Genomic DNA, 23,354 nt, shown 5'->3' with positions numbered 1-23,354 from the left:
CGCGCGAGCGCGCGGGCGCGGAGGTGTCCCGAGGGCCGCGCGGGTGTCCGCGGCGAGGCTGCGGAACCGTCTGCGACCCGGCGGGAGCCCAGCATCCTTCGGGGTGCTGAGCTGCCGCCGCCTGGGACTTGCAGACTGTCGGGTCACACGTGGGCATGAGCTCAGGCCGCGCGCGGGCCCTTAGTTCTCGAGCTGATTTCTACCTACCGAGTGTCTGTGTAAAATAATGTGGGTGAGCGGATGGTGAAACTATGACCGCCCCTTGTCCTTTAAAAACGTGAGTGTTGTGAAATTCGGTGTTGGGCACCTAGTGTTGTGTGTTTTTGGCCAAGCTTACTGTGTCCCTTAGAACAGTGTCGTGTTCTTGACCCAAATTGGCTTGACTTCGTTTTCCCCACCCCCTGCGGGTACTCAGATAAATGTAGTTTTCTGGATTAGATGATTTAGGGAAGCAATTTCTAATATTTGCTGTATGTGCCCATAACTACACATTTCTCCAGACCGTTCCTGAGCATGCCTAAGACAATCTGCCTAATGCTAACGGGTCAATGCGTTTCTTAAGTCCTATTCTGTTGATGCTTACGTATGCCACGATGACCCCCGTCCCCGATTTAGCTAAGAAAGAATGACATTTTGTATGGCATTCCCCCTCCCCTCTGTCTTAAGAAGCATTTTTCTTATCACCAGTTTTAGAATGAGAGAAATATATGCTTCCACCTTCCTGATAACCGGAAACTAATGTGCCCATTACTTCCAAGACCGGTTATAGATCAGTTAAGTCACGTGCTTACCGATAAACTCAGTGGTTTTCTTTTAACTAGCTCTGTCTCAGCCATTTTATAGTTCAGCTCATCCTTTTTACGTGTGTTCATAGTTATCTCAGAATGTTCGTGGATTTGGAAAAACAGTAAAGGTATTGGGCTACAGATTTAATCATACCAGGGTGTAAAAACTCTTGAACAAGAGTTGCTAAAAAAAATTTCAGTCGTATTTTAAGGAAGTTTGCCCAACAAATAGCATTTATTCACCAGTAATTATTTTTTATTTCATTAATTAGGTTTATATCAATTAGATGTTCTGATCAAGATAATTAAGAGTATTATTTACTCTCCTCCAACTTAATCCATATATACCATCGTTTAGTTTTTTTCTAAATATTGAAAGGGCCTCCATTTCTAATTTTTGAAAACATTAAATATACTGGAAATGTGGGTATTCAAGAATCAAATATAATAGTCTAAGTAGTAAGAGTCTGTAGTTCAGTAGACAGTGGATCGAAAGATTGGGATCGGAAAAGCCTAATGATCAGATAGGTCATTCATCTAGCAAACACTTAATCTCCTAGTTACAGCATTTAAAATAACTTCGTGACTGCTCATTGTTGTCATCTCAATTCTTAGGCTCTGTTTTTAACCCTGAGTAAAGAGCTCAGTCCTGGCCAAGTCACAAGTGGGGACTTCCTGTCAGGTTATTTTGGCCCCAAACTCTACATGCTAAAACTCTAGTACTTCACTTATGGTCCTGTTGTCTCCAGTATGAAATTCTTTGGGCACTGTTTTTGTTTTAGTCAGTTGGGGGTTATTAACAGAACCATAGCATGTATGTAATGAACTTGACTTTCCTTTCAAACATCTTACTATCTTTGGTGAGTATCAGTTGTACCCACCTTTGCTGAGCCCAGAAACCAGCATCCGATACCCTTCCTAATCTGCACATTTAGCTTGGAAAATTGTGCAGAATCTATTTAAAATTTCCCACTTGTCTCTTGATATCATACACATCTTACTTTAGGTCCTATAGTTAACCATTTCTGTTCATCCATTCAGCAAAAGTTCATCAGTGTGTTGTGCAACGGTTTTGTTCTGGTAGAGAATGGAGGAAGAAAGGGAGGACGAGGGAGGAGGGAAATCCATCTGGGAGATTGCAGCCTAGTGGGAAGGCATTCATTTATACAGTAATAAGTGATAGCTGATTTCTGGTGACAAATGTGGATTAGGTGCCTACCCTCATTCAGGGTCCACAACAGCATAGTCCTCAGAAGCTGCCCTCAAAGCAGAAATTAAGCTATGTGGAGGGTTTCTGGAGTAAAGGATAACACACTTGCTTTATATATAACATATATCGTATCAAAAGCATACCGTTTGGTGCAGGGTTTGTAATATTGCTGTTGCTCAGAATTTTTCTTTTTAAAGCTGGTCATGGGTCATTGGTAGTGACACATCATTATACATTTAAGCCTCATTTCTTGCCAATTCTGTATTTATGAATCTGCCTTCTTCACAAAATTTATTTTTAGCCCCAGATCAATACTCAAGATGATTTTGGGTCATTTGAAGATGCACATATACAGAGTAGCAATGTGAATCTAATGAACCAGCTAAAGTTGAACAAGTAGGGCTTTACATTCTTTAAAAAATAAATTAGTCAGGCGGTGGTGGCGCATGCCTTTAATCCCAGCACTCTGGAGGCAGAGCCAGGCAGATCTCCGTGAGTTTGAGGCCAGCCTGGTCTACAGAGCGAGATCCAGGACAGGCAACGAAACTACGCATAGAAACCCTGTCTTGAAAAACAAACAAACAAAAAAATTTTGTGTGCGTGCATGTGTGCACATGTTCCAGAGGTTAAAATGGAGTCCTTCCCTCTCTTACTCTTTTCTTTTTTTTCTTTTTCTTTTTTCAGCTGAGACCTCTTACTGAACCTGGAGCTTGCTGTTGAAGCCAGACTAGCTGGCCGGTGAGCATCAGCTATGGCAGATAGCACAGGGATTAAAGATGCACACAGCCTTGCAGCCTTTGTGTGAGTGCTGGGGATCTGAGCTCAGGTCCTCATGCTTGCACAGTACTTGAGCCAGCTCTCCAACCCAAGGTCCTTTGCATTCTTGGTTGATCTCTAAGTATGAGGTTATGATAAACCTAATGGAGAAAATGTGTTAGGTAAGTTCATTCCAGCATGACTTACACTGCTATTGGCCATGAGTGAATGTCAATAAATCAACAATATAAAATAGGGATCTTTAAGTAGGAGTACATATAAAAAAGAGGCTATGAGCCGGGCAGTGGTGGCGCACGCCTTTAATCCCAGCACTCGGGAGGCAGAGCCAGGCGGATCTCTGTGAGTTCGAGGCCAGCCTGGGCTACCAAGTGAGTTCCAGGAAAGGCGCAAAGCTACACAGAGAAACCCTGTCTCGAAAAACCAAAAAAAAAAAAAAAAAAAAAAAGAGGCTATGTATTGGGGTGATTATGAAAATATGACCAGAGGCTAGCAGGAACCTGTATTTCCTTTAGGGATAATGACTCAGAATTTGCTAACTCAGCATCTGCTGCAGTGTTACAGAAAGCAAATTTGATTTGGGGGAAATGGCTAGCCTTTAATGGCTGAGCTATTGGCCGGGCGGTGGTGACGCACGCCTTTAATCCCAGCTCGGGAGGCAGAGCCAGGTGGATCTCCATGAGTTCAAGGCCAGCCTGGGATACAGAGTGAGTTCCAGGAAAGGCGCAAAGCTACACAGAGAAACCCTGTCTCGAAAAACAAAAAACAAAAAAACAAAAAAATTAAATTTTACTTTGTATCTTTTTTGAAGATAATTAAATCAATCATTGTAAATGTATGTATTCTATTACACTTTGTATAGGGCAGCATTTCTCAACCTGTGGGTCATGACCCCTTTGAGAGTCGACCAACTCTTTTACAGGGGTTGCTTAAGACCATTGGAAAACACAGATTTACATTATGATTCTTAGCAGTATCAAAACTACAGTTAATGAAATAGCAATGAAAATAATCATGGTTGGGAGTCACCACAACATGAGGAACTGTATTAAAGGGTTTCAGCATTAGGAAGATTGAGAACTACTCTTATAAGGAAAGTATCATAAAATTGAGCAATAACATACTATCAAAAATTAAAAATTCTGAGAGTTACATAGCTATGGTGGTAGATGACTGGAAATTTAGACCAAAGAGATAGTAGTCCCCGGAGAACCGCTCCTGATAAAATTCTGTCTCCTGTAAACCATTATGGGTTTGTTTTACAAGTGCTTTTTGGGTGGCTAAAAAATATTAATAAAACTTTTATAAAAATCAATTTGTTAAGAAAACCAAAAAATAATTTCACAGGCTTCAAAATAAATTGTCCTTTAATATTTGAATGACCCAATAATTGAACAGAATTTGCTTTCTTTTTCTTTTTTCAGCTCTGGGGATAGAAGCTAGAGCCTTTTCTATGCTATGCAAGCTACTTGACCTCGCACTTAAAAAGCACATTTGTGTTTGTGTGCATGCGTGGGTGTGTGCCACCAGGTGTTTGTGGAAGTCAGAGAACAACTTTCAGGAGTTAGTTTTCAATAGTGTGGGTCCTGGGGATTGAGACAGGTTTTCAGGCTCAGCAGCAAGTGCTTGTACCCAAAAAGCCATTTAGCTGGCCTTAAAGTAGCATTTTTAAAACAAGATCGATGTTTTATTTAATTATTTGGTGTGTGCGTGTGTGCGTGTGTGTTCCTGAAGAGGCCAGAAGAGGATGTCAGATCCCTTGATGCTGTAGTTATTGCTGGTTGTGAGCTGACTGATGTAGGTGGTGGGAAAGGAACTCAGGTCTTCTAGAAGACAGAAGTTCTCTTAACCACAGAGCCACCTCTCCAGCCCCTGAAGTAGTACCCTTTGAAGAGCATGAATGTCCAGTTGTCAAAATAACATTGAAACTTTGAAGAGTGACCATTCTTTCTCATCCCTGTATTTTTACCTGGCCAGTCTCTTTCTCTGTGGAGTAACATTGTGATCTTTTCATCTGGATTTTTATTCCTGATACAAATTTTAAGCCCTCTCCCTTCCCTCTCTTTCAGAATTTATCAGAATTTCAAGTCATTGCTCACATTCTCTTCCTACTCCAATTTTTTTCCCAAAAGATTGAGCCCAGGGCCTTCTACCATGGAGCTGTATCACCAGCCCTTACATTCTGAAGCCTTTTCGAGCGAGACCAACCAGTCAGCCCAAAGGGAGGGTAACAGTTAATATCTGTTCAGTATTTCACTTCCATGATTTTTCTCATTCTTTTAAAGATTTTTTTAAAAGATTTATTTACTTATTATCTAACAACCACATGGTGGCTCACAACCATTTAAGATATATATTTTTTAATTATGTATGTGAATCTGTCTGTAGGTATGTGACAAATGAGTGCATTTGCCTGTAGATACCAGAGACATGAGATCCCCCGGGTGTTATGGTCAGCTGTAAGTCACCCAGCATTGGTGCTAGGAATCATTGACCTCAGGCCCTCTGCGAGAGAGTAGTTTGTGCTCTTAACCAGGGAGCCATTTCTCCAGCCCCTCTTTTCTAATTCTTAGGTCATTCTAATGAGGCAGAAAATGCCAGCCACTGTATAAATGAGGAATTCAGAACCTAGAATGATACATGGTTTTTCTAGAACTCATATTGGAAACTAAGTGGCAAAGCTTAGTATACGGAACCAACTCCTTTCCAAGTTTTTTTTTTTTTTTAAGATTTTTTATTTTTATTAACTTTATTTCTATTTTGTTGTTGTTTTTGACACAGGGTTTCTCTGTGTAACAGCCCTGTCTGTCCTGGAACTTGATTTGTAGACCAGGCTGGTCTTGAACTCACAGAGACCTGGCTGCCTCTGTCTCCTAAGTGCTAGGGTTAAAGGCATGTGCCACCATGCCCAGCTTAATTTTTATTTCTATGCATATGAGTGCTTTGCCAAATGTATGTATGTGCACCACATGTGTGCAGTACACACCGAGGTCAGAGGAAAGTGTTGAGTCCTCTGGACCTGGAGTTACAAGTGGTTGTGAGCTGTCATGTGGGTACTGGAAACTGAACCTAGGTCCTCTGCAAGAGCAACAGGTGCTCTTAACCACAGAGCCATCTCTCTAGACCCTCATTTCAAATTGTACGCTCTTTCTTTTATATTGCAGTTGTCTCAACCCATATAACAACAGTATTTTTTTAAAATTTATGTTCATGAGTATTTTGCCTGCATGTATGTATATGCACCACATTCATGTCTGGTGCCCATGGAAGTCAAGAGGAAGGCATTGGATACCCTGGAACTGGAGATGTGGATGATTGTGAGCCACCATGTGGGTTCTGGAAACCAAACCTGGGTCCTTTGAAAGAGCAAATACTCCTAACCACTGAGCCACTTCTCCAGCCCCAACTGAGTAGTATTTATCTGGTGATTAATTGAATTGTTTACTTGTTTTGTACCACACTTTATTGAACTTAATTGTCAACTATAGACTTGAAATATGTTTATATTTGTGCAGAGAGTAAAGAATGGAAAGATGAGAATTAAATACAGTTCTTAACAGAATTACACATTTCTTCTTGACATGGGTGATTTTGTCATTGTGTGAATGTCAGTGTGTCAACACAAAATGGCTGTGATATTACTAGATGATAGAATCTTATGTGATCTGCGTGATTCAATCTATTGACTGAAGCATCCTTGATGCATGACACACAGACAGCAGAATGCAAGAAGTCAGTGAGCACTGCTTACCAGGCTGTCTGTCTTTCCAAAAGTGCCACAATGAGCCTGGGCCCTTCAAAAAGTGGGATACCCAGTCTTCAGTTAAAAATGCCAGCCCATCTTAGTACAGTAGTGTGCTAGGCCAGAGAACCAAGGAGAGCCTCTATTGGATGGAGTATAACCCTCTCCCTAGTATCTCAGTAACATTATTTCCTCTGACACTGGTCCCATTTCTTTACTGTATGCTGTCTGTCTTCCCCATGGGAGTGTGCACTGAACAGAGCAACGGTGGTGTATGTTCTGCAGCACTGGGAACAATGTGGGACACATAACGAGCATCTGAAGTATTTGCTAAGCAGCTCATATCTTATGGGAAATGTAGACTTTTAACAATTATTCTGTTTTTGTTTTTGTTTTTGATTTTCAAGGCAAAGTTTTCTTGTAATAGCTCTGGCTGTCCTGGAACTCACTTTGTAGACCAGGCTGACCTCAAACTCACAGAGATCCACCTGCCTCTGCCTTCCAAGTGCTGGATTAAAGGCGTGCACCACCACCACCACCACCACCACCTGGCCAATTACTTTTTTTTTTTTCTGCTGGTGCTGGGAATTGAACCTAACAACAATCACATTTTTAAAGAAAACTGGAGTACCTGCCAAATTCTATAAAGAAATGTTCATTAGATGTTGCTAACAAGGACTCCAAACTACTTCAATAACCTAAAGAAGGGCATTTGTAGATAAGGAGAAGGTAGGATTTCTAGAACAGTTTACTTTTTTTGGATGGGTGCTCTTATTATGTAGCCAAAGTTGGCCTCCACCACTGTTAGAAAGAGTTTAATCTTTTTTTTTTTTTTTTTTTTTTGGTTTTTCTAGACAGGGTTTCTCTGTGTAACTTTGCGCCTTTCCTGGGACTCACTTGGTAGTCCAGGCTGGCCTCGAACTCACAGAGATCCGCCTGGCTCTGCCTCCCGAGTGCTGGGATTAAAGGCGTGCGCCACCACCGCCCGGCTTGAAAGAGTTTAATCTTAAATAAATGGGGTTGATATCCTAATGACACTGGCTTTAAGTCTGTCTTCTGCCTTGTGACCTAAATGAGGTAAGGTCTGGAGATGTGGCCCTTAGAAGTGGAGCACTTGCCTAACCTGCGCGCGCGCGCGCGCGCGCGCGCACACACACACACACACACACACACACACACACACACACACACACAGTGAATCTCTTTAAAATTTGATTTTTCCAACTGGGCAGTGGTAGCACACTCCTTTAATCCCAGCACTTGAGAGGCAGAGGCAGGTGAATCTCTGTGAGTTTGAGGTCAGCCTGGTCTACGGAGGGAGTTCCAGGACAGCCAAGGCTGTTAAACAGAGAAACCTTGTCTTGAAAAACCAAATAAATAAATAATTTAAAATTTGTTTTTCCTTTAAAATAAAGCTATAAGTATAACCATGGCAGAAGTTATTGATATTTTAGCCATTATGAAAGTCTGAAGCCTTTCTATAAGGTTGAAAATTTGGAGTCTGAGTTTCAAACTTAATAGTTCTCTTAGTGTTTATAGGCTTTTAAGGAAAGTATAAAATGTACACGTAAGATATAGTCATTAGTAGATGGCTAGTAGTTTTGATTTTATAGAAGACTTTAGATACCCCCCAAAGTGGGTGAAATAGCAGAAGACACAGCCCAATGTTCTTTTTTTTGCTAATATTGAAACAATGTCTATTTAAGTATTGTTATCATAACAGCTGGGCATCATGGCTCCTGCCTGAAATTCCAACCTTCAGGAGGCTGAGGCAGCAGGATCATTGAGTTCAGAGCCCACTTACATTACGGAGGGAAACTGTCTTAAAAAAAAAAAACAAAAACTTTCGAAAGAATATCGTAGCTTGTTGTTAGACCATAGTTATAGAAAAGCTCTATGAAAATTTCTCTCTTGTTTAAGTACCAGACGTGTGCACACAAATAGCATAGACAGCAGAGAGCATACCAAAGCGTTTTTGTTCTAAGCTGCCATCATACAATTGCTGTTATCAGAAAGGCTTGGAAGGGTTCCTCTGTGTAAGAAGAGAATGGAATTCAGATACAGAAGTCTGAAAAGGATCTTTGGCTTGCAGCATGATGGCATGGGCAATGTCTGAGTCCTTTGAGGGTCAGTCTGGCAGTTCTTTGTTTTGGTAGCTTAATGTTTTTGCAAACTACAGTCCAGCGTAAAGGCAGACTTCTACTGTCCCGGAGTAGTTTGTACAGCTTAACATAGTGTAAAGTTTTTATGTGTATGTCATAAATTTCAGTGTTTTCAAGAGTGTTTTTATTTGGGGGGGGTTTGGGTTTTTTGGGGGGGTTGGTTAAGACAGGCCCTGGATGCCCTGGAACTTGCTCTGTAGACCAGGCTGGCCTCCAGTTCACAGAGATCCGTCTGCCTCTGCCTCCCGGGCCTGGGATTAAAGTCTGCGCCACCACACCAGCGTTATCTGTAGCTTCTTTCTGCTTGTCTTCTAACCAGGAAGGACAGCTTTGAAGGGATCCATCATGACTGAGCTGTGTGGAGTGTAGACAGAAATCAAGGCTGGGAAGATCCTCTGTCTCCAGAATCAGTCATACATATTTTGAGAATATGTATTTCCATGACCCCACCTACTCAGAAGGTTGAGGAGAAAGGAGTTTGATTTGGGGACTTTTGTTGTTGTTTTGAGGCAGGGTTTCATGTAGCCTAAGCTGGTTTCAGACTTGCTATGTAACCCAAGACTGGTCTTGAACTCCTGATTGTCCTGCCTCCCTTTCCCAAGTGCTGAGATTACAGGTGTGTACCACATCTGACTGACCCTGAGACCAGACTGGGTAACACAATAAACGCCTCCTTATAAATCAATAAATCAGATTTAAAGTATGATGAATACTACCTGTGTGAAGTGTTTAATGATTTTGACTTTTTAGACAGGGTCTCACTATTGTAGCCTTGACTAGCTTAGAAACTAGCTATGTAGATCAGGCTTACCTCAAACTTAGAAATCTGCCTGCCTCATTCCTTGGAGTGTTAGGATCAAAGGCGTGCACCATTACCAGCATGGTTTTATTTTTAACAAATTCAAGGTGTGTAAGCATATTTTAACAGGAATATTTGGAAAGAGTGAAACATAACCTTGTTTGCATTTATGTGTGTGTAATTTTATAAGAGTGTTACACTTGGCATGATTGTTTTCTGAAAGAAAGTTGTTGGTCTTCATATAATAAAATCATAAAAGTAGCTAACACCTTTAATCTTCACAGTGTCGATGATATTTAAATACACTGCACATCATATTTAATCCTCATGGTAGCTCTACAAAGTTGATATTGATATTAACCCCAATTGACAGATAAGGAAACTGAGGCACAGAGTTTAGATCCCAGGCTGCACAGCTGGTAAGTGGTATTGTCAGAATGTGAATCAGAAAGTCTTGACTTCAGAATCTGTGCTTTAAACAACTATTTTAAACCATTGTAGATAGTCCTTAGTGCCACCTTGTATTTCCTTCCGTCTGTCTGTCCGTCCCCTGGGGTTTAACCCCAGGCTTTTTCATGAATGGGAGACAAGCATTTTACCCCTCACTGAGACCTACACCATTCTTTTTTTCTTTCCTTTTTTTTTTTTCTCTCAAGTTTAGTTTTGCCATGTAGCGCAGGATGGCTTGCAACTCATTCTATATCCCAGGCTATTCTAAAGCTCAATAGTAATTGTCCTGCCCTTAGCCTGTCAAGTTCTGAAATTACGGTACACAGCCATACCTGGCTACTTTGGCAGATTTAATGACTATTGGACATACTTAGATTTGAGGTTAGGTATTCAGCTATCAGAAGCACTAGGAACACAGTATAAAAGAGCCTAAAATTGCTTATTCTTGAGTAGGAAGAGTGGGGGACTGGAAGTCATGATTTTCTGATACAAATTCATTATGAGAAACATCAGGACTGAACATGACCTGGTCAAAAATTAAATAACTGATAGAAAAAGATTTTAACAGGTGCATCAGTAAAATACTAGGTAACTTGTTCTCAAGTATTTGAGATTATCTGAATTAATTAATAATTTATTGAGACAGGATTTCTCTTTGTAGCCCAGGCTGGCCTCAAACTTGCTATCCTCCTCCTTTTGCCTTCTTAGTGACCTAATTTGAAATTAATTTCTTCTGAGTAATCCTAGAAGTCAGCCCAGTCCTGCTAGTCTCTGTAATCTACCATAAACTGACCGATTTGTGACTTAGGGAAAAAAAAGGTAGTGTTTTCTTCTGTAGCTCAGGCTGGCCTCCAGCTCACTGTGTATGTACCTAGTCTGACCTTTAGCTGCCTCGGTCTCTCGAGGCTAGGATTTGGGCATGAACCATCACAACAGCTGAGGCTTGTTTCTGTTTCGTAGAAATACCAAATTAGAAGAAGATGGGCCAGTGGACTGATGTGTTATACTTCTATGTTTTGGGGGGTTGCTATCTTCTATGTACAAATACTTTTTCTATAGTTACTAAAACATAATATCCCTGGGCTGGAGAGATGGCTCAGCCGTTAAGAGCACTGGCTGCTCTTCCAGAGGACCCAGGTTCAATTCCCAGCACCCACATGGCAGCTCACAACTGTCTGTAACTTCACTTCTAGGAGATCCGACACCTTCACACCAATGCACATAAAATAAAGTTAAATAAAATTATTAAAATAAAATAAAATAAAACATAATATCCCAAGCAAGGAAGCTTGATAAAAGACAAAGTGACATTTCCCTTTAACATGCTATTGTGCACAAAAACTTGGTTGCTGTTAACCTTGATAAAATAATCACATTTAAGCTTTTTGATAGGCTTGGAAAATCAATTCATGCTCTACTGAAATTACTGGTGTGAGACATCTGGCCTCGCTACTTTTAATAAAAAGAGAATTATAGCTTCATGGCATCTTACTAGTTAATACTAAAATAAAAATCTTAAGTGCAAGCCCTTATTTAATACTTGGACAAAAATATGTTAACCTTTCATTTGAAGGGGAAAAGTATGTCAATTCCAATTGTAGTTTCTCTTCTTTTTGTATTCTCTCCCATAGCTACACACCTCTAGAAGCAAGTGACTTTTGATACTAACTTCTCCCAGATTCTTTGGATTTGAAAAAAGTCTTTTGGTATTGATACTTGTTGATAGACTAAAAAAAATGAGCTAGCTCACTAAGCTCCATCTGTAGGAAGCCAAGTGTGAGAGATTCCCAGCAGCAAGGTGCTGTGGGAGGGACCTTGAGAGCTAGGAAGTCATGGCTGTGAGCAAAAGGAAGCCTTCCCAAGTGTCCAGTCGTCAAAGTGTTGGCAGGTGGAGGGGCAGTTCTGTCCCATCAGGTTTTCAGTATGTTCTTAGCATGTGTGTCCATTTTCTTTCCCTTCTAACTGAACACCCCCTCAAGTTTCCAGACACCCAGGGGTTTTAAATACAGTATGAACTGAGTGCATTTCTTTGGACATTGTCTTAGTAATCTATCTTTTCAATATCCTATCAGAAATGGTGGCTGGAGCACAGCTCAGTGGTGAAAGGCTTGCCTGGTAACTGTATCCAAGGCCTTGAGTGTCAGTACTCACCTGGAAATAGGAACATCTGAGAACAGATTGAAAACCCATATAAGAGAGAAAAGATGAGTTAGTTATATACATTCAAAATACTCTCATATTTATTCAAGATACATCATAAGAGAAAGCATCACATGGCATATAAATGTAAAGGTGATTTAAACTTTATTAATTAAAAAAATTACAGCAAATAGCAACAAATGTTTTTTAAAAGAATTAAAAGAAAATATACTAATAGTAACAGGGAATACAAAAAGAGGGAGAATTTTTCCCCATGTTTTCAAAAATCTTTGTCAGTAAGTACATATTTAAAATGAGGGAAAATGTGTTTTAAAGTAGTAGTTACCTTGCTGCCCCTTATACGTACTTATCCAGATTTTAAGTTGATCCAGGTGTTTGGCTCTGAACTGAGCACACTGAAATCTGATCCTTTCCCAACCTTCCCAGAGTAGGAAAACAGACCCTCGAATGGGATCTTCTGGTTCACTCCTGGTAATGAACACAGGTAGTGAGCTTTTACAGATAATGAATTTTTAAATATTACCAAAAACTAGTTAAAATCACTCTCAAGTCATTTATGTTAAAATACTGCTTTTCAATTTTATTGTATTATCGTAGCCTTTGTACCGTGTGAAACTTCATTATAGTGACCTCCTCACCTTTCAGATTGTAGACCTTGGAATTTTGAAAATGACCCAAATTATTTGAAGACTTTAAATTTAAACACCTCATATTTTAGTTATGCGTATTTTACAGCTAGGTAGCTTGAAATTGAAATTGGAATACCTACAGTAAGCTCAAGGCTTTTCTATCTGTATAATTACTTTAAGATGGGTTACCTAATGGCTATAATTATTTCTGTTGCCTTTTTACCTCTAATGGATAAATACGTCTGTAGTTATGACATTCTGTGCTGAAATACTGCTTTGCTAAATCCACAGGAAATAAAATGGTAGAGCCAGAGGAAAGGGAAGAGTTAATCATGGAGGAGGAGGGACGCAGCTCAGTCCTTTGACTAGAGGCCGCTGGGAAAGTGACGTCCTGTAGCATTTGCTGTTCTAGAAAGTACGGAGACACGTAGTGAAATGGGAGGGTCTAGAGGGAGGCCGGCTCTCTGTGGTGTCTATTTATCCGTAAGTGAGCTGCTGGGGAAGGAATTAAATAGAGACGCTGCCTGCTGCCTCCAGACAGCTGAGCCGGCTCCCCGCCGATTGCTTTAACTTCTAAGATAGCCAGCTTGCTTTATTTTCCCAGAATCGTTGTCTTGCTAAGACTGGGGACACTCTTTTCTTTTACAAAGGGAAAGCTAAGTTCATTTCAAGGCATTCGAAATGGGGAAAGACTATTATTGCATTTTGGGAATTGAAAAAGGAGCTACAGATGAAGATATTAAAAAGGCTTACCGAAAACAAGCCCTCAAATTTCATCCGGACAAGAACAAATCCCCTCAAGCAGAGGAAAAATTTAAAGAGGTCGCAGAAGCTTATGAAGTATTGAGTGATCCTAAAAAGAGAGAGATATATGATCAGTTTGGGGAAGAAGGTAAGCTGCACGTTTCTGTTCCTTTGGCTCTGAATCTTACCTTTTTTCTCTCTCAGTCTTCTGGTTATCATTACATTAGATTGTCAGACATACCTAAAATAAAAAGAAAAATAATTCTTGATCATTTGAATGAGCTAGGAATGAAATGTTCAAGTTTGTCTTTTGGGTTTTTAAAAAATAATATTGTGTTATACATATTCTACTGTTAGACTTACAGTTTTAGCATCTTATATTTCAAAAGAAACCTTAAATTCCTGTGCCAAGGAATGAATTGTTTAAAAGTCTTATGCAACCTGTTTTGTTTTTTTAATGGATTTTTTTTTTTGGCCAAAATTAATAGAATCTTCAGTCATTTAAAATCTTAAGACTGGCAGTTCAAATTCAGGGTCATTTATATTTTACTCAGAAAAACAAGAAGTTTTTTGCCTTTTTAGAGCAACGCTAATTGAGACTGAACAAGACGGAGTCGTGGGTCTTAGCCGCAGAAGGCACGGGCGTTCAGCTTCTAGTTGTTTTTGGCCATCTGCCTAGAGAAGAGCGAGTTTTCCTGATGTCATGAAATACCAGAGCAAGTTTCTCAGCTTAACTGTAAATAGCGACTGTGTGCCAGGAGAAAAATCTCGGAGTTTTTGACCTAAAATGGCCACCCAGTTAGAACAATGACCGATTTTCTTTTAGTTAACTACTCCTTTCAGACATTTTACTATATACGTGAAGAGGTGACAGCCTCCCTTTCCCCTCTGCCATACTTTTTTTTCTTGCCTCCTGAGACCAGAACTTAGTGAGCTCAGTAAATGGAGACCTTCGAGAGTCTCCTTTATCATTGTGGACCTTAACCCAGGTTTGGCCAGCATCTCCATGAAATGTGGACATACAGCAGGACTTGGACATTGTCGGTTAGCAGTGACAACAGTGCTTTAATTCATGTGAGTTTGGGGTTTTCAAACCGTAAAATCGGGACTAACGTACTCTTTCATTGCTTCCCCCAAATGTCTTCCGAGTCACTGTGGCTATGGAAACAGTTTTGTTTTCCCTTTGTTGATAGCATTTAAACATCGGACTTCCTGTTCGAAGTGCCTACTCACTTTGCAGTAAGCAAACTAAATTGGCAGTTCAGTGCAGTCGTGTGGAGGTTCTTTCCTCATGCTTTGTTTTCTTGGACAGAGCACCAAGAATTCAGGTTTGTGCTGCTACCTTTGGTAGTGGTGGGGTGAACCTGCAGTGCCTGCCAGGTTCTTACAAATGGAGTAACTGAAAACAGCAAGTAGTGGACATTCCCCCTCTCTGCTCCCCGTGGTCACACTGATGCCATGATGGGACTGTCTCAGGAGCGAGCAGGATCTTCAGACATCGCCAGACTCTGGCCTCTCTTGAGAAGGTGGGGAGGCTCCCTGAATTGCCATAAAAGCTGCTTCAGTAAAGGCAGGTGATTTGGTTCCTTCCATCCTATGGACTGCCCAGGTGCATCTCTGTTGTGACTACGCCATTACGACTCAGGGTTATTAAATGTGTTTGACTTTAGAGTTTTCAAGTCACCAAATGGTACACTTAATTCTTTAAGTCCTTTTGACAGTGTCTTCTTGACTAATTCCCCCCGTCACATTACTTTGATATTTTTTTACTGATCATTACCAATGACTTAAACTTTCCAAAAACTAAATCATGATTGTCTGTGTGCCCTGAATCTTTTTTTTTTATTTTTTTATATTCTTTTTTATGTTCTTAGCCCAGATAAGTGCTGTGAGCAAGAGAAGGAGTGTGAGGCAGGATTCTTTTCTTACAGCATTGTAGTGCATTATTCAGAGGTACTGTACACTTATGAGCTACTTGAAAATACAGGAGAAGGAACATTATTAAGCTTTTAGAATTCTTCCTTCACAGAAAAGTGGTTCATTTATTTACCTTTTGGTAGAATAGCACACAGTTGTTTTAAAACGCTATAGGGCGGGAGTGTAGCTCAGTGAAGCATTTGTGAAGTGTGTGGGAGCCCCTGCTCTCAATCCTCAGCACCTTCCCCGCAAAAATCTCCGGTAGGTACCCTGTGTGAGGATATGAGGAAGGTTCTTTTTTCTTTCACTTTTCTCGTTGTCTATGCTTATAGTCCTGGGTCCACAGGCCTCTCCAGTAGTAAGGAAACACTAAACTGTGAGATGGTGGAACTACTAAGCCACTAGATAGAGCACCCTCCCTGTCCCATTGTTACTCTTGGAGCTAGGGGAGTAGAAATAAGAACTATGAGATAATGCTGAATGTCTGTATTTAGGAATTAAGAGGACTATTAATCTTGTTTGTTCATGCTGTGAAATTCTCTTAACACTTGAAATTTAGAATGCTTTTGTTTTTTTTAAATGAATTAAATAGCCATATTTTAAAGTTACTATGTTATCTAGTAGTTCTATTCCTAGGAATCTATAAATGGGAAAAACAAAACAAAACATTTGCTCATACAAAGACATGTGCCTGATTGGTGAGGCAGCACCAGTGAGGGCTCTGCATCAAAACAGTCCAAAAGTGACATGGTTTAGTAAGAGGGTAAACAAAAAGAGTATATCCCAGTGGGGTACGTTTTAGCAGTTAAAAGTACCCATTTAATGGAATATATCACAACTGGATGAACCTTGAAAAATATGCTGGGTGAAAACCCAGATATAAAATGCAGAATTATGTAATTCAGTTTCTGTGAGATGTCTGGAAAAGACAGCTTTGGAGAGATAAATAGCAGACCTAGCTTGCCTGGGGCTGAGGGAGAGATAGGCACATTGTGAGAAGCAGAGGACTTCAGAACGGTGGCCTGTTCCACAGATGGACGAGGGTGGTGACAAACTGTAACCTTTGTAAGTTCATTACAGTTGAACTGCCTAGAAGTCAGCTTTGTAGTGTAATCTACATGTGAAATGATAGCTCAGTTTTCTCCACAACTGAAACATTTGAAAATAACCATGGAACTACAGAAATTTAAGACTGGATTCTGACATATTCTCTGCCCTGAAGTTTTAGGCTTGGCTAAGTGGACGTGAAGAGAAGTTTGTATTAAGCAACTCTTTTTTCTATTGGGCCACAGAGATGGCCCAGTAGGTAAAGGTGCTTGTTGACATGAGTTCAATCCCTGGGACCCCTGTGGTGGAAAGAGGGAACTGACTTTTGAAAGTCGTCCTCTGACCTCTACATGCTTACCATGGCATCAGACAGACCGACTGACCACAAGTAAATGCAACTTTAAAATGTAAAATAAATAAGCCGGGCGGTGGTGGCACACGCCTTTAATCCCAGCACTCGGGAGGCAGAGGCAGGCGGATCTCTGTGAGTTCAAGGACAGCCTGGTCTACAAAGCGAGTTCCAGGAAAGGCGCAAAGCTACATAGAGAAACCCTGTCTCGAAAAACCAAAAAAAAAAGTAAAATAAATAAATAAAAATTTCCCTCAAAACACACCTTAGAAGGTTCTGGTTTTCTAACATTTTTTTCTTCTTTATTTACTTTGCCTGTTGATTACTGCTTACTGATTTTCTTTGGATGCTAAAAGCAGTTTTATTGTCTTCAAACTTAGGTATTTGGTATATTAACATTCATGTGGCTTGCTGTTCTCTTTAATGCAGTTAGTCAGCCACACCTCTTTGTTTTCTATGTTCTAAAGACACATACGTTACTCAGCTTCTTGTGAGTTGAACTGTTGAAGGTTCTTTTTCTACAACTCTGAACTCTTGCTATAAATCAAAACATTTACACCCTCCATCTCCTTAAAGTAAGAATTAGCAAGTCCTATCATTTTTCCCTTGCAAATCTAATTCTTCTCTTGTGTTTCTTCTTTTCATATGTTTTGTCAGATAATGAATAGAAGTCATTGCTGTGAATAGTGTCCCCAAAATGTATTTGCTTTGCATATTAAATTGGCTAGTTGATTTAAAGCTCCAGCCGAAGTGGAATTAGAGTACATTCCCTGACTAGACGGTGTCTAGAAAACATTTCAAAGCAGAGAGCATCCAGCTGGATGTTGATTGTTTTTATTGGGAGTTGTAGTGTACAGGATTAAGGCTGACTATCTAGCAAATGATGTGCTTGTTAGACTGCAAGAAGTTCATGTCATATTACAGCGGCATTTTGGTAGGATTTTCTCATTATTAAAGTAGCTTCATTCTTTATCTGACCTACATAGTTGACCGTTCTATGTCTAGGAAAATCTCAAGGCTGAATTTTTGTCGGCTTTGATGAGTAAGTCACTTCAGCTGTGTGTAAATTTTCTCACAGACTATAATACTGACTGAATTACCATTTTTGGGAGCAAAGGAAGAGGTTTTAGGGAAAAGCCAAACCTATGATGTAATCCTGAAAATGTTATTCTTTCTGTTCTGTTATGTGCCCAAAGCATTTAGATTTTTGCCTTTTTGAGAGCTAAGGGTAGGCAAGCTCATTTACCCAACTGGTGGATTATTCTATTTTATGAAATCTGTGGGAAGAAGGATACAATTATTGAAGTAACTTAAGTACTCATTGAGTTACCTTGTCATGACTTTGAGTTCTAGACTTCCTCTATCATCAGAGAAAGTCTGTCATTAACTATTTCACGTTTGGAGTTAAGTTGCACTAATGAAAGTTGTCAAAGGAAGAACCGAGTGAGCTGCCTGCTCACCGTGCCCACCCTCCCGACTTTGTCACTCTCCTTCCCTTCTGCAAGGAAAACCCACCTCCTCCACAGGAGGTCCCGTGCATAGCTCCCTCTACTACGTGTGTGTGTGTGTGTGTGTGTGTGTGGGTGTGTGGGTGTGTGGGTGTGTGTGTGTCCGTCCTTTAATAACAGAAGCCAGCTATATAGCAAGATAGGGAAGTGAAGTCACCTTGGAGTTTACAGTGACTAAATCTCATGTTGTTGTGTTGTTTTGCTTTTGCTTTGTCTTTAGGCTGATCCTTAAAACACCTTTGGTTTCAGCTTAGGAGGACTTTAAGAATTAGTTGATTTTCTTCATTCAGTAGACTGGAGTGCCTGTCATTTTTAAGCCCATATGCGTGAGCAATGCAAAAATTAGTAACATACTTTCCCTGCCCTCAAATTACTCAATTTTGGATATAAGAATCTTCCAGTTTAAACTAGTTTTTCCTAGTTCTGTAATCTTCATTTCCCACCTTACTTTTTGGTCAGGAATTCCTCTAAGGCTGCTCCAGAAGCTTCCTTATAATGATAGAAATCTTTGCCAAGATTGGCCTCCTAAAACATCATGATATTGTTTTGTGGGTTTTAGTTGGATCTTCCTTTGGGATGTGGTAGAAAATACTATGTCAAATATATATAATCTTTGTCAGCCACATGTTACTTTGTTAAACCTTTGGGCAAAAGGTCACAGTACTGCTGTCAGACAGAAATAACTGGTCCGGGTTACATGCTAAAAAGAGCTGAGGCTCTCGATTTCAGGTCTGGTTTTAATGCTTTGAATCAGGATGCGATAAGGTAGACCTAAGAAGTCTCACTATCGAAGATGATAATAATCTAGTGTCCACAGAAACATTTTCCATACTGTCCTCTTTTTTAGAACTTTTTCCCTTGCTGCTAAGAAATAGTTCTCTTTAGTTCTTGAATGTAAAAGACCTGGCTGGGGGCCGGAAAGATGGCCAAGCAGTTAAGAGCCTTGCTGTTCTGTCCGAGGACCTGAGCTCATTTCCCAGCACCCATGTCAGGAGGCTCACAACCATCTGTAACTCTAGCTGCAGGGAATTTGATGCCTCTGGCCTTCATGGGCACCTACACTCATGTGTGCAGACACACATGCCTACACAGAGTTAAAAGTAATAAAAATCTTTAGAAGACAGCAAGAGAAAGAATAAAGCTACTTAGTATGGATATATTACCTACTTTTGATTACATTAATTAGTTATAATGGCACTTAAGGATCTAGATTCTTTAATTATTAAACTGCTTTCAATATATGTCTTTAAAACTCTTCAATTTGTAACACAGTATTCTGGAATAGTAGCTTTTGAGGTAAAGAATCTCAGTTTCCTTTTATTTTTCATATTTATTATGAAACAGATTCAAGAAGAAATTATTAAAGCTAAGAATTTGGAGGAGTGATTTGCAAGCTAAACCTTTAACTTAGGGTGGCTCTTCAGAAGCTGTGTAACCATGCTGTTTAATTATAATGTTTCTGACCATAAGTGATAGTCAAAGGTTATTAGCAGTACAGCTAGCAAATGGTCAACTGTCTAGAGATATAGCCCTTTTCCTGATCATGTTATCTCTTCCCCAGGGTTGAAAGGAGGAGCAGGAGGCACTGATGGACAGGGAGGCACCTTCAGGTACACCTTCCATGGTGACCCTCATGCCACATTTGCAGCCTTTTTTGGAGGTTCCAATCCCTTTGAAATTTTCTTTGGAAGACGGATGGGTGGAGGTCGAGATTCTGAAGAAATGGAAATAGATGGAGATCCCTTCAGTGCCTTTGGATTCAGCATGAACGGTTATCCAAGAGACAGGAATTCTGTGGGACCCTCCCGTCTCAAACAAGACCCTCCCGTTATTCATGAACTTAGAGTGTCGCTTGAAGAAATCTATAGTGGCTGCACCAAACGGATGAAGATTTCTCGGAAAAGATTAAACCCTGATGGAAGGAGTTACAGATCTGAGGACAAAATTCTCACCATCGAGATTAAAAAGGGGTGGAAAGAAGGCACCAAAATTACTTTCCCGAGGGAAGGTGACGAAACACCAAATAGTATCCCAGCGGACATTGTTTTTATTATTAAAGACAAAGAGCATCCCAAATTTAAAAGAGATGGATCAAATATAGTCTATACCGCTAAAATCAGTTTACGGGAGGTAAGTAGAGGTGTGTGCTGTGGATTACTGCGAGGGAGCTGTCTGAGCAGGAACCCACTTTTCTCCAGCACTCTGCTCCAGTGTTCTCATAGCAGTTCTCTGAAAGTGCTGCTATTGCATCTCTTATGGATGACATCACAGTTTCTAAACGTAGCTGTCAGTTTGACGTGCAGGCTTGCCTAGCCACTCCATGGCCCCCTGTTGGATTAGCTCTGCTCTGGTTTTCGGTTGTGCTCTGTGAGGTCTGCACTGGAAATCCCATCTCTTTAATCCGTTTATACCAGTGGTTTTCAGCCTTTGTAATAGGTTGCTGCAACCTTTTAATACAGTTCCTCATGTTGTTGGGATTCCCAACCATATAATTATTTTTGTTGCTACATTATAACTAACTTTGATACTGTTATGAATCTTAATGTAAATATCTGTGTTTTTTTAGTGGTCTCAGGAGATCCCTGTGAAAGGCCCTTCTGCCCCCCCACATAAAGGGTTGTGACCCACAGGTTGAGAACCAATTGTTTATATAGTTCTGATATGATTAGTTTGGAGTAAGATTTATATAACAAGTATTAAAATATAACAAGTATATACATGATGTATAATACCACCACTTTACTATAGCACTCAAGTCCTTATTTGTACTACTTCTCAAATTCAGTTGTAACCCATGATGTGGGGTCATGTCCCTGTTTAAATTCTTAAATAGCTCAATATATCCCTACCATATATTTCAAACTGGCTTAAAAGGTAGAAATCTGGCTTCCACCCCAAAATATATTTTCCTTTTCCTGAATTTGCTGTTATTACTTTGTATAGTTCTCTGTGTGTCAGAGCTACCCTCTGTGATCTCTCAGCCTTCACTGGAGCAGACCTTGTTTAGTTTAGGCACTTGGTAGTTCCAGTCAATGAGGGGATGATCTGTGTGCCCTGTCTGTCAGAGAGACCTCTGCCATACCTTTCTGTCCGTGCTCTGCTCTGTTGAAGTCACTAATTCATGTATGTGTATGTTTTGGAGTTCCTTGTGCATTTCTGGAGGGGAAGTCTTGGTTCATGGTCCCTCAGTGGTTCACCAAGAACTATGTGGCATCTAGTAGACACTCCCAGGTCTTCTAGAGAAGGTCTTGCTCCTCCTTTTGTTCAGTTCAGTTCTGAGTTCTTCCTTTTCTCCCTTCAAATTCCTTCACTTTGAGTGTTGACAGCCTCAAACTGTTTACTTTCTAAGGCACTCTGAAAGACATCCTTGGCTTCTCTTTTCTTTCTTTTCCTTCCTCTCTCTTCTGTCTCTGGTAACATCTGATTATGCTTCTCTTGAACAGATTTTCTAGAACAGGAAAAAGATTTTAAAACTATTGTAATCCTTTTGGATGTTAAAATATCACCTTCATGGTATTATTCTTTATCACCCAGCAAGATCTTATATTGTCCAGTTTGGGAGTTTAATAACTTCGTTTTATTTGGTCCACTTTAGGCATTGTGTGGCTGCTCAATTAATGTGCCAACAATGGATGGAAGAAACATACCTATGTCAATCAGTGATATTGTGAAGCCTGGGATGAGGAGAAGAATTATTGGATATGGGCTGCCGTTTCCAAAAAACCCTGAGCAACGTGGTGACCTGCTAATAGAGTTTGATGTGTCCTTCCCAGATGCTATATCTTCATCATCCAAAGAGATCCTTAGGAAGCATCTCCCTGCCTCATAGAATGAGAAGAACCTTGCTACCCGTATTTTGATAAGACACTGAAAATACAAAAGGAATGGCAGTGGACTGATGTGACCTCTGTATAAAGATGTGTAAACTCTTCTGAGGATTCATTAAATTGCATGGATAGAGACGGGTCAAATAGGCAAAGTGGATTTTTATAGCAGAGATGAAGAAAAAAAAACTCACTCACTGTATTGTATTTCATTTCTCTCAAATCAGAAACTTTTAGTATTTCATTTATAAGTGAAAGCTGGTTTTGTGGTCAGTAGATATACTTCTAGTAAAGTACTAGATCATCCAAGTACTTTATTGTGTGTGTCTTTAAATGACCAATGTGATAGACTCTCTTAGTAGAAATTACAGTCCATACCTGGACATGTAATATGTGGAGGAGAATAAAAGTCAAAGTCACGTGGAAATGCCATCTAGGTCACCTTCAAAAATGCTCTTTGGGGCTGGTACCAGTGAAAGAATGTACTGATGCATATGCTTTGCCATTGTAACTTCTCAAGTATGCCGTTGCATTTCTTAAGAGCATGGTTGTAATGTTCTTAAAGCAGCCCTTTTCATAAAAAGAAAATGAATGACAGTTCATCTCCTGTGGACATCCCAATAGCCTGAGTTACTGATATTTTAGCAACAGACCATTTTTAAATGGCCACCTGTACTTTTATGCAAGTTTGACTAAATATCTTGAACTGAATACAATAAGCTCATTTTGTTGTTCATTAGATTACGATGATTTGTTTGATAACATTTGTTTTTAGAGAAAATACTGTTACTTGGCATTAGTTTTCTATTTACAGTCTCTGCTATATGTACCTTACATAATTTCCCTAAGAACAGTGAGCTACCACTGTGGTATTAAACAGAATATGGACAGAATAGACACTGCTGCTCCTCATGGGTCATGTTGCTACTAGTTATTATGCATATAAATATCTTACTTTTTCATGTATATAGATTGTGTTTCTTAGGTGTTTTAATTTTTTAAATATATTTACATTTAAAAATTACTCTGTCTTCTGTTTTATGTCTGTCAAAAGTGATGTTATGACATAGGTTTGTTTTTTTTTTTTTGTAAAACAACTTTCAGAATGTTACATATTCATACATAAACATATATGGTATACTGGGCCCTATAATCTTTTTAGTAGAATGTAAAGCTATTTAGAAATTTGGTGTAAGTATAAGAAGCATGTCCTTGACACCTTGCGGTGTCACTGAAATAGAGTTCTCATGAGAT

The 23,354-nt window shown here is 39.9% G+C and overlaps 1 protein-coding gene across 3 annotated transcripts; it reads left to right on the top strand.

The window, feature by feature from the left end:
* Nucleotides 1–30: 30 nt before the first annotated feature.
* Dnajb4 (DnaJ heat shock protein family (Hsp40) member B4) lies at nt 31–23,124 on the top strand. Of its 3 annotated transcripts, XM_052732155.1 has the most exons (5): nt 31–277; nt 2,680–2,933; nt 13,362–13,603; nt 19,838–20,406; nt 21,872–23,124. In XM_052732155.1, the coding sequence occupies exons 3-5, from the start codon at nt 13,393–13,395 to the stop codon at nt 22,103–22,105; spliced, it is 1,014 nt and encodes a 337-aa protein (XP_052588115.1). In that variant the 5' UTR covers nt 31–277; nt 2,680–2,933; nt 13,362–13,392; the 3' UTR covers nt 22,106–23,124. The 3 variants fall into 3 exon arrangements, with proteins under 3 accessions (XP_052588115.1, XP_052588114.1, XP_052588116.1); XM_052732154.1 differs by lacking the exon at nt 2,680–2,933 and having other exon boundaries at nt 32–277; XM_052732156.1 differs by lacking the exons at nt 2,680–2,933; nt 13,362–13,603 and having other exon boundaries at nt 37–277.
* The last annotated feature ends 230 nt before the right edge of the window (nt 23,125–23,354 follow it).

The sequence above is a fragment of the Peromyscus californicus genome, unplaced genomic scaffold (genome assembly GCF_007827085.1).
Source record: "Peromyscus californicus insignis strain IS unplaced genomic scaffold, ASM782708v3 Scaffold_9__1_contigs__length_137607984, whole genome shotgun sequence".
Taxonomy (NCBI): Eukaryota; Metazoa; Chordata; class Mammalia; order Rodentia; family Cricetidae; genus Peromyscus; species Peromyscus californicus.
Note: the sequence above shows the minus strand (reverse complement) of the source record. Positions and strands in the feature narration are given on the sequence as shown.

Coding starts and splice junctions, on each gene's coding strand:
- Dnajb4 (XM_052732155.1), top strand. CDS start 13,393: ATGGGGAAAGACTATTATTGCATTTTGGGAATTGAAAAAGGAGCTACA. Junction 13,604..19,837: donor TGATCAGTTTGGGGAAGAAG/GTAAGCTGCACG, acceptor TCTCTTCCCCAG/GGTTGAAAGGAGGAGCAGGA. Junction 20,407..21,871: donor CTAAAATCAGTTTACGGGAG/GTAAGTAGAGGT, acceptor GGTCCACTTTAG/GCATTGTGTGGCTGCTCAAT.